Below are 14733 nucleotides of genomic sequence, written 5' to 3'. Positions count from 1 at the left end.
GTATTGCACTTTTCACGGTACAGCTTGTGAAATGGTAACACAATTTACCGGTTACAAAAGTGGCGGGAACTTTATTTGCAGTTTCAAAATGTTTGTTACCAACGCAGAATTACAGGCCTATTCTGCACATTTAGTTCTTGTCACCGCGAATCTAGGTACGTTGGTAATGCATTTAAAAAATTCAGCTATGAAAAATTGTTGAAATTTGGCATTGCATATTTCACGGGGCAGTACATTGTTACCAGCTTATGAGATGGTAAAAAAATGTACCGGTTACAAGAGTACACATAATTCGAAAAATGTTTAAAATTTGGGTGGAACTTTATTTACCGGTAAAAAAACTTTTATTACCAGCGCAGAATAGACCTATAAGCCTATCACAGGTCTATTCTGCACGTTACCTATGGTTTTGTAAACGGAAAATTGTATTACCAAAAAATGCTACCATTTCCGCGATTGTTAAGTACCTTAAAATGGGATAAAATATTTGAATAAATTCAGTTTAGAGTCAAAGCTACTAAACCAATTTAACGACAAAAATATTGAACTGCATATTTATGTAATTTGTTTGGGAACCCAAGATTCGCTGAAGATTGAAAAATCTTCGTTTCATGTACATATTTACGTTTTTGTTTCCTTTTTTGAGTGAGTGCAGGATTAAAGTTCTACGAAGGGGAATAAACAAAACAGCATACCTGCCATAAGAGAGAGATAAATAACGTTTGGTAAGCATTAAGTATCGTTTTCTCCTTTTCTCGTGTAATTAAATGCATTGAATAGATGCAATTGTGCCGTTTCCGTTTTTAATTGCCCTGAACGAGCGAATACACAGTAGAGCAAAGCACAAAGTACAAACGAAAAATTGGCGATTGTCGACTGTAGCGAGTAAGCATTTTCAGAGAATTACCATTCCGTAGTAAGTTCATCGAGTACCTCGTGTAATTAAAATGATTTTTATTTGTGATTTATATAAAAGATATAATCATAAATAATACATATTAATGTTCTATGACATTTTTCGAACATAGTGTAGTGGCTTTTAACAAATATGGCGATGTCCTGCCGAAATAACAAGTGTTTAATTTTGTGACTGGGTGGTTGCGTGTCGTACGATTACAGGCCAGACATTTGCAATTAGAAAACAATAAAACTAAATGCACATGAAAAATATGTGCGATAGAAGTGCAAATCAATTTGCTTCCGTACAAATATAAAATAAGTCAAGAAATTGAACCTAAAACATATTGTGCGACGAAAAAAAACTTTGTATGCAAAAGACTGCAGTTGCAAAAAGTAGCGCTTACAAAAGCGAAACGCCATTAGTGCCGCCTTTCTAGAGTTGCCAACAAACAAAATAAAAGTGTTAAATTCCAGTTGCAGCTAAACTGACTGAAAGAGGTATCATATATTAAAAATAAATTGAATTACGAATTTTTAAATAAAAATTAAGAATTGTAAATTGGCATTATTGAATAATGGGTCAAGTTTTCGCTTTTGCTCGTTCGTCGAAAAAATCACTTTCGCTGACATTTTGCCAAATTTTGGCAATACTACTTGTCTGCCATGCCCTAGCGAGTTACGAGTGAGAGTTCATGCTACTCGGTAGGTACGTGCGTTGGATCGACCACTCGGTGTTTCGCGCGCTGCCTTTGTGTGTGTGTATGCATGAGGGCTCGACGAATGCGTACAAACTTCATGGCATCAGTGACAGAAGAGCAACGAGTAGATGGAAAAGCATGGAAGAAAGGAGAAAAAAGTGTACGGATTTTTTGACAATTGAAAGAATTACACATAATTTTCGCAAAAAAGGATTGTTAAATTATTTAAATGCAACTCAAAATTAAGTGAAAGTTAAAGAACATGTGAATAATATTGCATTTAATGTAAAGTAATTTTAAAGATTTCTAGTTTGGTTGAAAATGGTATTTTTTAATTGCTTTTGTTTATCTCTTTTTTTTTCTGGATTCATGATTGTGGTCGGGCTCGGTCGTTTGCTTGTTGGTCGGTCGGGTCGGTTACGTTTTGGTTTCGTCGGTTTTGTACGTTGGGGTTTTGTTTTTAGCGGTGTGTTTGGTGGTCTGACAGCGTTGCATTAAATTAGGGAGTGCGTAAAATCTTAAATCGTACTTTGTAATTAATTTAAATAAGTATACATATGTACATATATGATTTGAAATAGGTTATGGGGATATGGAATTTGATTGAAATGGCTTCCCAATATTGTGAATTATTTTGAGGCGGGCACTAAAAATGGAAGGGGCGTGTAATTTCCCAATTATCGCACTTTAAAGTGAAAAACCAGATTCAATGACCCATTCCTTTTTTCGTCTGGCCCCTACAAGCCTCAAGGGAGTATTATGAAAACGGGTAAAATTGGTACATAGTACTGCAGTAAGAGGAAAGAGAATTCTGTTGATTGAGGGTCCTGATCTTCAGCGTGTTCGTGGGCCGGATGCAACTGGTCGAAATTTGCGGTATTTTAGCTATTTTGGAGGGCTTGGTAGACGAGCCCGGTGGTACGAAAAAAAGAGGCAGGTCATTGAATTCTTTGGTCTTTACCTCCCCCCTTGATTTATTGTTCCAGCCACAATATTTGGGCCTTTTCTGTTTTGTTTATTTCATGAGCTCGTGAACTTATCTGGACATCTCTAATACATTGTGCTTTTATTTAAAACAAAATTGCATAAAACGTAGTGCAGTGTCATATTAATTTTTCGACCGTATTAGCCTGATTCGTGTTAGAACCCTACATTTGCACTGAATATAGTATTTCTTTCTTATTTTGAAGGGTTTCGTAGAAGTGCGGATGTCAAGTTAGGGAGAGGAGTGTTTCATTTTATTTTAAAGTTTCACATTTTATAGCAGTCGCCATCTATTGATTAGTCCTACTCGAAATCATAATTAAACATTTTTGTTAAATATTTTTGAAAAAATATGTAGTTTCTACTAACATTTTGCTTCGTACTTAGGGCTCGCAAGTCGAAATCCTACATGCCTATGCAACCCTGTTGCGGTGTTTAAGCATTTTTTTTTTTTGTTCGGTTGCTTGGTGTATGTGCGGTTACGTTTCCGACTGCGGTTGATGGTTGCGTGCGGGTGTATGTGTGTTTGCTTGTGGTGGCGCTACCACTCGTTACCTACCGACAATCTTCTCGCTACTCGTCAGTTGCCACCACACGCATAACACCGTCGCGGGCGCCTTGACTGGCTGTGGCTGCGCTGTGTAGTGGTTACGTGTGTGTAGCTTTGTGTGCACAATTCTACGTATCGAAAAGACATGTAAAAGAAAATACGGAAAAAACCAACGAGCGAGCGAGCAAAAGTAGAAAAAGTTGTGCAAAATAATAAAAATTCAATAAAATATAAAAATGTCTATAAAAATTAATAAAAACTATCGCAAACGGTGCATAAGATTGTAATGCAACAAAATTATATAAATTTTTGTACATATTTGTAGCTAAATATAGTGGAAAAGACTTCTAAAAAGTGAGCAAATCGTTTTTTTTCGAGTAAGGAAGCGCAAGTAGTCTATAGTGCAAGAAAGTGTGCAAGACACGACGAGCAAAAGTCGGGAGGCGCAGGCAGCCATAGGGCTAGAAAGCACAAAGCAGCCAATTAAGTCCAACCTGCAGGAAGATTTAAATGCAAAAGCTACTACGATTGTGGGGGCGATTACATCTGTTTTCGCAGGAGATCTGGATGGCAGTAGCGAAATAAACGACAGCAGTAAAAATTGGTTGAATTTTGTGCGAAGTGAACCACACACTTCCACAATACAATTTGTACGGCAAGCGAATTGTGCCAACATAGACAATAACGTTGAAAATAATATATAAACCAAGTGGGACGTGTAAAAGCCAAGCATTGAGTGGTCTTTTCGGCTGAATAACCAAGGAGCTGTTCCAAACATTACCAGCCTGTATTTGAACACGAAATCATAAGAAGTATAACAGCAAACCGACAACTCTGCAATAGGATCGACTTTTGACCATAGACGCGGCAGCAGTAGCAGCAACCAGAGCAGTTGTGTTTAGAGCACAAAATGTATCCTGCACCGGTGCGTCATCCCTCTGCGGGGGTAAGTGTACACAAATATATTGCTGCACAATTTATTCTGTTTTATTTACTTCGTATCCATCTAATGCTTTCCAAATATTTTCTTTTTCATGCACAAAAAACAATACACGCAATGGTAAATAAAACTATATACGACGTAATCGTGAATTATCAATGGAAATTCAAAAAACAAATAGGGGCCACCACCTCAAGGCCCATTGAAGTTTACAATCGTTGACACACTTGAACGTATCAAGGAGGAATTCAACTTTTTGCAAGCACAATATCATACGTAAGTATTGCAATATGTTTTGCAGATATATTTGTAAGCAGCATTGAAAGCAGATTAACTTTAAATTAAAATGATAGCGTTTCTAATAGATGTAAGATCGCCCCATTGATATATTCTATACGTTTTACAAATCAGACTTCTCAAGCACGCTTTCTACCGTGTTACTGCTAATAAGCCTTTTTCACTTGCCAATATTTACTTGAAAATTATTTCCCTGATGTTTGCGTTTAGTTTTTTGCGTGACGTACTACCCTACAAGACATTGCTGAGCACTTTAGGCAAAAATTCTCACACATTTACACTTTTGTTTTTGTAGTACGGCATAAATGAGTAGTTTGACTATTAGTACTGAGGAATTTCTGATGACAACATTGAGGGGAAAGTACTCAATTTTTTCCCATGGCCTGAGCGAAAATGAGGACTTTGATAAGCACTTTTGTGATTAGGGATAATGATAATATGAGTACTCATATGATACTCAGCTGTCTTGTAGGGTAGGTATGTACATATGTATGTATATGTACGCATGTATGCATGTACATTTAATAGTTTTTACTGAGCTTACAGAGAAATTATTGTGGTTATTTACCACCCAAACGAATACAACACGCCCACGAGAAACAACGTAAACTTAACCACTTATCAATTTAGTTTGCTTGTATGTACACGTGTCTAAAATATGTCTGTTGTACTAAAATATGTTGATATTGTTCCTTTGATAGCTGGTTTTATACATATATTGTATTTAAATACATGTATTTGCTTACTTTGTTGTTTACTGCTGACGAAGAAAGGATTTTAGTATTAGTGCATCAATAAAATAATTTAAAAATACGCTGCGTGTTATACCTAGTCACAACAAACATTTCGGTTGAACGATTAGAAATCGGTAGAAGGCTAGAAGACGATTAGAGAAACTGTTGAGTATTCTCTACAAAAAGGGAACTTAGTTCTCAATATCGACAAAAAGAAATGTTCGTTATCTAATCGTAGTCCAACGCTGAATTCTAATTGGTTTCTAATATCTAGTGTGTGTGTGTAAAGGCTTGTTTGTTTATAAAAGTTTTATTCTTGGTAAATTGTGATCCCTGTTGGCCCTGTTCTCCGTTTACAAATTGACGCAAATAGAAAGCGCGCCAAAGGACATTACTTCAAAACGTTCCCACGACAGTCGGGTCTACGTAACCGGAACGACCCAGATTTATATTTGACCAAGGACTGTCACTCCAACAACACTCCCCAAAAACTCTTTGGGGAACTTGTATGCTGCTACAACAACAACAACAACATTACTTAAAAAAACACTTAAAGCATTAGACGATTTTAATGCTGCTACAACAGCAAGAACTTTATAAGTCATGATGTCTACACATACTGCCTCTTCAGCACCGGTCCCCCAATATTATGTTGCAACAAAATACATTTTTATCGACTACTACTGAGGAGTGCGTCAACAGAATTTGGAAAAATGCTTAAATGTTTAACTTTAAGTGCTTTAGACTAAGGTCGGTTTACACAGTTTTAACTATAAAGAGTAACTTGTTCATTTCTATACCTGACGCTACATATTTGCATGTACATAATATGTATGTACATATGTATGTAAAAACCTATGTATTTAAAAAAAAAACATTGACAATGACTACGCATGCTTCTAAATATTGGCCTAAATCTTATCTCAAAAGTTTTGTTTTATTACTTGTACGTTTCTAATGGATTATAATCTACACTTGGCTAATACTTTTAGATTAACGCTATCACTTCGATAAAATTTATTCAAATTCCCGATTCTACTTGCGCAGTATTTTTTTTATTTTTATTTTTTGATAACGCTAGACATTATACTTACATAGTTTTTATCCTTTTATTAAAGTACGATGACAGCCAAAACATTCACGAAATATTGTATATACATATATACATGCATGTATGCAAATATACTGTTTGTATGAATGCACATACATTTGTACGTATTTCTATTAGGGTTACGACTTTTAATTAAAAAAAAAAAAACAATCAACGGACTCTTGAATAAAACTCCAGGTAAACACCATTATTTTGTGGAAATATTGAAATCACCGACCGGCCAATGAAATTTTTTGCTTTATTTTTTAAGCTGTCATTGAAACAAGTTTAAGTTACGAAATTAGTTTTGGGCCTGGTTCCCGAAAATCTGCAATAACAACAACTGCGGGAAAGAAAAAAACCGAAAGTTCGAAAAAGATCAAAAAAATAAAAAATAACCTTAGACTCGAAACAATACTGAAAAGTCTTTAAAAAAAAACTTCGAAAAGTGTGAAATCTTTTCATTTTATTATTATTGCCTAAAAAATAAAAAAGCAAAACTTACCGGCTTTTACTGCTTCAAAAATATTGACCAGGCTTTGCAATTTATTTTTGTGTTATATGGAATAACAATCTATGTTTCAAAATCAAGCTTTTATTAAGTTCAAAAAATCGCACAAGGAAAACAAGTGTATATTTAGGTGTTTTAAGTCCACCTCATGCGAATATACCCTTATTTTTCCAATTAGCTGCTTTTTGTTAGTCTTAGTTTCCTCCAAACTTTTTCGCGGCATCTTTACCGAATGTGTTTCAAAAGCGTTTGTGTGGCTTACATTTTTTATTTATATTTGTTTAGCATTTAATTTTTATTTATTTATTTATTTATTTATTTATTTAAATTTTAAAAATTTAGAAAGAACCGAATATCATTGAATAAACCAAACTTTTCACAAAAAGGTGTCCAAAATTTTGCAACTGAATAAAACTGAAACTGAAAATTTTGCAGAATTTTCCAAACCAGAACCCATTAAAAAAAAAGAGAAAACAAATGACCTTATTCATAAAAAAGAAGTAATTTTTAAGCAAAAAACAAAACGGTCTTCAATTCGCCTATACAATTTTTTGATTACCGTTAATTTCTTCATGATCCAATGATTGGAGCTAAACGAAATTAGTATGGGACCACCTGTGAGGTATTATTGCAATCGCTTAACATAGTCCAAAGTTATGCGGTAACATACATAAAAAAAAATAAATAAATAAATAAATTACTCCGACGAATTGATAACGTTATCCTTTTTTGAAGTCGGTTAATAAACTAGATTTAAAGAATTTCACAAAGCAGTTAAAGTCGACTTTATTTCTTAAGAATTTGGGTGTAACAGTATATTCGGAATCTGCAACATAAAATTTGAGCAGGCAAAACAGACCCAGCGCTTGTAGACTTACAGTGGACATTGTAGTTTAGTATGTTCCACTTGTTCCCAGTAATTTCAGTCGAGTACATGCATTTTTTTCATCCGTCGCTAGCAGTGATTGCTATCATGAATGTGTGTGTCGCAAGTGGCCGATCTGTAAACCAGTTATCGCTCTGCAATCTTTCCCTGTTAGCGCCAGTAAAAATCAGCGTGTACATATGTATGTATACATATACCGGTGTTGAAAATTTAAACTTTTTGGCAAGGAATTTCACTCCAGCATCATTCCTCCAACACTCTTTTGTAACACCGCAACAACAACAATAACAACCTGCCATCTTTTGTCCTTATATAACCGCAAAGTTCTCAATGTGGAGCTTTTGACAATCGCATTCACTATTTATTTTCTTCGATGCCCTTATGACCTGGAGCGCAATATATGTATATGCACCTGACTATTCGTGGCTAGCATATGCACCGCTTTCCTATTTCTTAGAACATTTGTGGACTCATTAGGCAGTTTGCAGTACACTCGAGCTCTTATCATAATATCATTTTTGAATCACCGGTGTATTTATTAAAGGTCATACGACGCCTCTAAATCTTACTATGCTAAGTCTGCCTAAAACTCTAATGACTTAGCATGCTATGGTTTGTAGGTGTCGATATGGCGACCGGGTGCCATACCTTTAGGTTCTCTTTTTTCTTCAATTATGATATGGAACTTTCCTAATTATAGCCCGGAACCATGTGATCCGTATCAAGTACATATATCTCCCACGCCTATTAAGCTATCTTCGAAGGCTTTCTAGGTGGTGTTATTGGAAAAGCTGATGTGATTTTTTTATTCGTACCACGTTTTAGAATGTCAAATTGAAATACTTTGGCTGCGTTTCTTTATACATTCCGGATAATCCCATTTCACAGCCGGAATAAACAGAATGCGTTTGAAATATACGTCACCATATCAACAGGAACGTTCTAAAGAATAAATAAACAAAAAAGCTTATTCCAAACGTTCAGAATGAATAAAGAAATGCAGCCTTTGTTTTGCAGATTTTGGCAGTTCATTGAAAAATATTAATTTCTGTTTTTCGAATATCTTTATATTGATAATGTCACCTATTAACGGAAGAAAGTATTTATGAAATTTGTCATATTTCCACTTTTATTCTCGTTTGATTAAAACCAAAAAAAAAATAAAAAATGTTTCATAACATTTAAATTAACTTTGTCGCCAAACGAAAGTCAACCAAATCCAAAGATAACATAACATCGTGCCTTCTTTATGACCTAAAACTTGCTATGAATTCAAGTGTTACAAGTGTTTATACTCTGTGTGCCATGCTATTGGTTGACTTCATTTTGGTGTTGTTGGGGTTTATTGTTAAGTACTTACCAAGTTAGTGACTTTTCTTAGGCAGTTATTGTTGTGCACTCACTACATTAGGGTTTTTTTTATTTCCTTGTGGCAAATATACCACCAATGATTGCTTAGAGTTACATATTTGTATTTAACTTTAAAAATGTTATTTAAATTTGATCATTTCATATTTGGAAGCAAAAAGATATTCAAATGCCAGATATTCGATTTGCAAAAGCATCTATGTACATATGTAAAAAGGTGGTGGTAAGGATGCTTTTGTCGCCGTATGCTAAGAGCCCTTTCCATGCTTAACACTTCCTCTTCAAGCTTACGTACGTTAAGCAGAGCAGAGAGACTTTATTGTTGTTCTTAGAGCATTTTTTTTGTCAAAAGAAAAAAATTATGAAACAGCGCCGCAGCTTTAGATAAGTGCACACATGCCGCCTACGTATATTTGTATGTACATATGTACATAGTACATATGTACATACTTAGATATTTACACATGTTCTTGCAGAGTGACAACGCACAGTGGGTTCGTAAGGCCTAATTTGTTGAAAAATTGGTAAGCGCTTAAGTTGATATGAAGCAAACGCCATAACCATAGCTAAAATCGTTAAGTAAATGAGTGCAATTTTTTCAGAGTTTACTTCCTTTTGGCAATTATCTGATTTTATGGTGTTTGTGGCAGCGCAGCGCTTTTTTAATATTTTGAAAATGCCGTTGGAGTGCAGACTCTCCCAAATTGTTTCTCTATTGGTGTTGTTGTTGTGTCGGACTATTTTTTATTCATTTGTTTAATGCTTATTAATTTTTATAAAAGTATAGCTCATTTTCTAACAACATATGAAGCAAAGTTTCAGACTTTGTGCAAAAGTTGTAAAAATTCTGCAAATATTCAACAAAATGTTAAACTCTTTAATCAGAAACTTTATACGAAATTCGGGTAAACAGTTTTGAAGTCCATTAAATTTTTGTATAATAAAGTGTAAATCGAAGTTGGTAAATTATCTCGTTGATTTTTGTTAATTTTTATTTTTGCTGACAGTCACGCATTTTCTTCCTTAGTAATTTAATGGATTACGACCCTGGATGCAAACAAGGTTTTATAAATATTTTTTATTTCATTTATTTTTTACACATTTCATTTTACAAATCTCGTAAAAACAAATTAAAACTTAAATATGCTCAACGGAAAACAACTTTTTAATTGACTTCCAAACAAGGGGAGGTTATCAGTTCGTCGGATTTTTTTTTTTATGTATGTTACCGGATAACTTTGACCACGTCAACCGATTTCGATAATTCTTTTTGCATCGGAAAGGTAGTGTCTCAGAGGTCCCATACTAATCTGGTTAAGTTCCGATCAGTGGATCATGATATATGTATATATATATATATATTTTGTTTTATATGAGACTTGAAGTCGTTTTTTTTTTGCTAAAAATTACTTGTTTATATAATTATTCGTTTCCGATCCATCCAGAGCATGGGCGTAGCCAGGTAGGGGCAGGGGGTGCTCGAGCGCCCCCCCCCCTAACTTTCAAATTTTCCTTATATATATATAAAATAGTACCCTGAAATGCCAGCTTAATTAATGTTAAATTTTGATATGAAATAAGGAAGGTTCTGCAATTCACTTTTCGATGGGTTTGAAACCCATTCAATTTGAATTAAAAGTGACAAGCGGATTGCAGAACCTGCCTGCATATCTTTTATTATTGGGAAGGGGATACCTTGGAGGTGGTTCCATACTAATTTGATTTAGTTCAGATATGATTGGATATTCGGTGATTGAAGGAAGTTTTTTTTTAATTACATGTAACTTGAAGGTGTTTTTGCTTTTGCATTTGTTTGTTTAATAACAACTCATACACATATTCTAATAATTTTTTTAATTTTTTTTTTGAAGAATTTTTAATCTAATATCAATTTTTAAATCGTTTAAATTCGGCAACATTTTCTGTTCCAATTTAATATAATTTTATTATTTTTATTAAAATGTTTGCCTATTTGCTTCACTATGCATCACAACGACGTCCCCCGCTAAACTTCACTCCTCTTCAATTTACTTCTCAATCGCAATAGTAAGCACCGAAAAACGTTTGCTTCACGCTCATGCACACACTGCGCCTTCAAAATAACCCAGCAGCAACGATAAAACAACAACAACTTTCTATACTACACTTCACTCTATATTCGACACTCGTGTCATTGTTTTTTTTTTTTTGTTGCTTCAGCTTTTAGCAGTTTGTTGTGTGTACACAAAATGTACCTACGTACATATGTATGTACAGTCATGTGAAAAAAAATAGGTACACGGCATATTGACCATTTTTGACTACTTTCCTTTTGTTTGTTTAATGTTTGTTATTTAAAAAAAAAAGCGTTGTAAAATATAGATCCTTGAGTTTACAAGTGATTGCAACCTTTAAAAAAAATATGAAAAAATTACCTAAAGTTTACCACAACAATAAACTTGTTAAGAATTTTTAGAAAAATTTTGAGTATGTAGCAAATTCCAGCGAAGTTTCAAGTGGCTAAGAATTCGTGTCCTATTATTTTTCACATGACTGTACGTATGTACAAATGCTATACGTATGTATGAATGAATGTGAATATTTGTATTGTGTGTTTACTTTCTTTTTATGTTTTGGTTTTTGTGCTCGGCGGCCGTTTCACGCGAAATAAAGGCAAACAAAACGACTAGCTAAGAGGAGGCAGCATCAGCAGCACCATCGCCACCAGCACCGGGCAGGAAGGTAGGCAAGCAAGCGAGCAGGCAGACGAACAGACAAGTACGAGGTAGATCAGACCAGGCTGATAGACAGTAGCAGTCAGCATCCGAAAACCGGTTCCCCTCGTGTTCTGCTCACCGTGTTTTTCTGTTTTGTTGGCGGTGTTCACACTATGTTTTTTGCTCTTGTTGTTAAATTCAACAAATGGACGGACAAATATTTGGATGGCCGTAAACATACATACATATGTACCTATGAAATGGTTGGCCAAGTGACTGACAAGCGGTTGGATGCTGCTCATGAGTTCTCGATTGCTTGGTATGGTCTGGAATGGGATGTGTGCGTGCGTATGCTTGGATGTGCACACATACATAGTACATACCACGAAGTAGATACATATTTGTGTAGGATAACAATCTACCCTACTTGATTTGATCTTTTCTCGGGCCAACCGAACGTGAGGCTTAGCTGCTCTTCTCTTGGACTGCTGCTGCGCTACACTGTCGATCTTTATTATTATTGTAATTATTTCTGATACCGAGTACTAGTATGCGTGTGTGCCTTTCTCGATGCGTGCGTTTTGCACAAAATCATCAGGGAATTACGTAGAGGAAATGAGGCACAAAGTGTGTACTACAAGGCTAACAGAGCAAAAAAAGTATGCATAGAATTTAACATGAACTAAAGGGATCGCTATGTACGTTCCGGGAAGTATACATACCAACGTGGCTGCTCAAACCATAAAGGAGAGAATACTTAAAACACTTTATTGCCATTATTGGTAGAGCACTGCTGCGCAGTGATTTAGACTTTTCTTGGCATGTATGTATGTAGGGCACTGAGTTTTGATTATTTTTTTTTGTGAGTAGATACTGGCGGTAAGACATACAGCTACCGATTTTACAATGCTGACCTCTGCAGCAATCTTTTCCCCACTTAACACGTCCAGCATTTGTGCCGGCTAAGCATCACGATCGCCGACCTTAGCCAGCAGACATTGACCACGACCCAACCCAAAGTTATATTCCCCATACCTCATTGGCCAAGAGAATGATGAGCGTTAACTAGCAGGCCGAACTCCTTCCTTCCCATAATCGATCCCGTCTTACGGTAAAAATTACGACGAAAGAAGTTCTGTCCCACTTCTCCGGGCAATACAGAAAGGAGAATTCTGAGTGGTAAGGGTTATAATCCGAAGGCCGCCTATGCAGAAAGAAGTTCTTATTTATTTATGTATTTATTTAAACGCCAATCGGCTTTGTACATAACTAAATTGTTGACTAAACAAGTAATAACAAACGTGTGTGGTTGGTCGCTTTAACAGAAAAAACAAAACGGAATGAAATGACATTGCAATGTAACATATAATTCAGAGAAATTTACATTCGGTGCATGTTGGTTGACAAGGTTCGCTATCCTGTTGTACGGACCAAAGGCGACGTAGTTTCTATTTGCCTGCACAACATCTAGTAGCCTTCTAGTTCGGAGATCGGCTCTAGAGGTAATAAATCTGAACTGCTCCAGTATTTCTGGTGAGTCAATCAGGCCATTGACGACTTTGTAAAAGAACGATAGATCCGTCATTTGCCTTCTGCTACATAGAGTTTTAATATTGTTCCTGAGATATACATCATTGACGTTCATATTGCTTTCGTCGCGCGAGTTATACAGCAAAAACTTGCAGAACTTTCGTTGAACCTTTTCAACATTGTTAGTTTGTTGTTCGGTATATGGTGCCCAGGCAATGGAACCATATTCAAGTATTGGTTGGACGAAGGTCGAGAAAAGTCTGAGGAGGGTTTTTACATCCTTGAATTCCTTGCCAAATCTGCAAACAAATCCCAGAGCACGGCATGCACGTAAAGCTATGTGGTTGATGTGATCTGAGAAAGACAGTTTATCGTCAATCATCACTCCCAAGTCCTTTATGGTACTGACTGTACACGTTGGCCGCACAGATAATAGTTGGCGGGCATTCGATTGTGACGTCTCATGACAGCACACTTTTTTATGTTCAGATGCAATTTATTCATCACACACCACTCTTCTAGTTCAGAGATATCCTCCTGAAGAGCCTTCATGTCGTGATTGTTACCTATTGCTCTGAATAGTTTCATATCATCGGCATATAACAAGTACTCGGATTTAAGATTCACACCTATGTCGTTTATAAATATGCTGAACAGAACTGGTCCCAGATGAGATCCTTGTGGTACACCAGATATAACATCAAACTCATTTGACAGATGACAATTGGCACGGACTTGCAGACGTCTGCCAGATAAATACGAGCGAAGCCAGTCTAATGCTCTTGATCGTACACCATAACTATTTACTTTTCGTAGCATTTCATGATCAACCATGTCAAATGCCTTGCTAAAGTCAGTGTATAAGGAGTGTACGTCTAGTCCGTTATTCATTGCATTAAGTATGTAGCTGATGTAGAGATATAGATTGGTAGAGGTGGATCTCCCACCAAAGAATCCATGCTGCTTGGAGATTATCACATTTTTAAAAGCAGAGGTTAATTGAGGCAAGACGATTTTTTCTAGTAATTTAGCGAGTGAAGATTGGATGCATATAGGTCTATAGTTGTTCACCTGAGCTTTATCACCCGATTTATGTATAGGGCTTATGTATGATAACTTCCACGTCGAGGGAAAATTACCTGTTTGAAGCGATTTGCTGAAGATATGTGTGATTGGCTCACAGAGACCAACAGCACAGTTTCTTAAAAAGATGTTTGGTATATGATCAGGTCCAGCGCCTTTGTTGATATTTAAAAGAGTTAGCTGAGGAAATACATATGTCTCTCTTTCTCCGGCAACCCATAATCCACGTAATTTTACCGTAGATCTACGGTAATTTTTACCGTGGATCTACGGTAAAAGTCACCGTGGCGCGTGTGTGTAGACCCTGCCTAATAAAAAGGCGCTTACTTTTACAAAATTTTACTGTTACATGGTGAAACCGTTTGTGTTACACAAAAAAAACAGGGACAATTTTTTCAAACCCTACCATGAATTGAGTACTATTTTAAAACACGGTTACTTTCAAAGTAACAGTGACACTGTGCGA

At 35.8% G+C, this 14733-nt stretch overlaps 1 protein-coding gene across 14 annotated transcripts in view; it reads left to right on the top strand.

The window, feature by feature from the left end:
• gro (TLE family member transcriptional corepressor groucho) overlaps positions 1–14733 on the top strand; it is a 33735-nt gene that overhangs the window by 2586 nt on the left and 16416 nt on the right. For 7 of the 14 annotated variants that reach the window (XM_017612828.1, XM_017612825.1, XM_017612824.1 and 4 more), the window contains exons 1-3: positions 945–1398; positions 3458–4078; positions 4254–4348. In XM_017612828.1, the coding sequence (XP_017468317.1) occupies positions 4043–4078; positions 4254–4348 (131 nt within the window). In that variant the 5' untranslated portion in view covers positions 945–1398; positions 3458–4042. The other 7 variants (XM_017612817.1, XM_017612816.1, XM_017612822.1 and 4 more) reach the window with 7 other exon arrangements.

This window comes from Rhagoletis zephyria, unplaced genomic scaffold (genome assembly GCF_001687245.7).
Source record: "Rhagoletis zephyria isolate East Lansing unplaced genomic scaffold, Rhagoletis_zephyria_1.1 Rzeph_scaffold_00581, whole genome shotgun sequence".
Lineage (NCBI taxonomy): Eukaryota > Metazoa > Arthropoda > Insecta > Diptera > Tephritidae > Rhagoletis > Rhagoletis zephyria.
The sequence above is the reverse complement of the archived record's forward strand: the minus strand, read 5'-3'. Positions and strand labels throughout refer to the sequence as shown.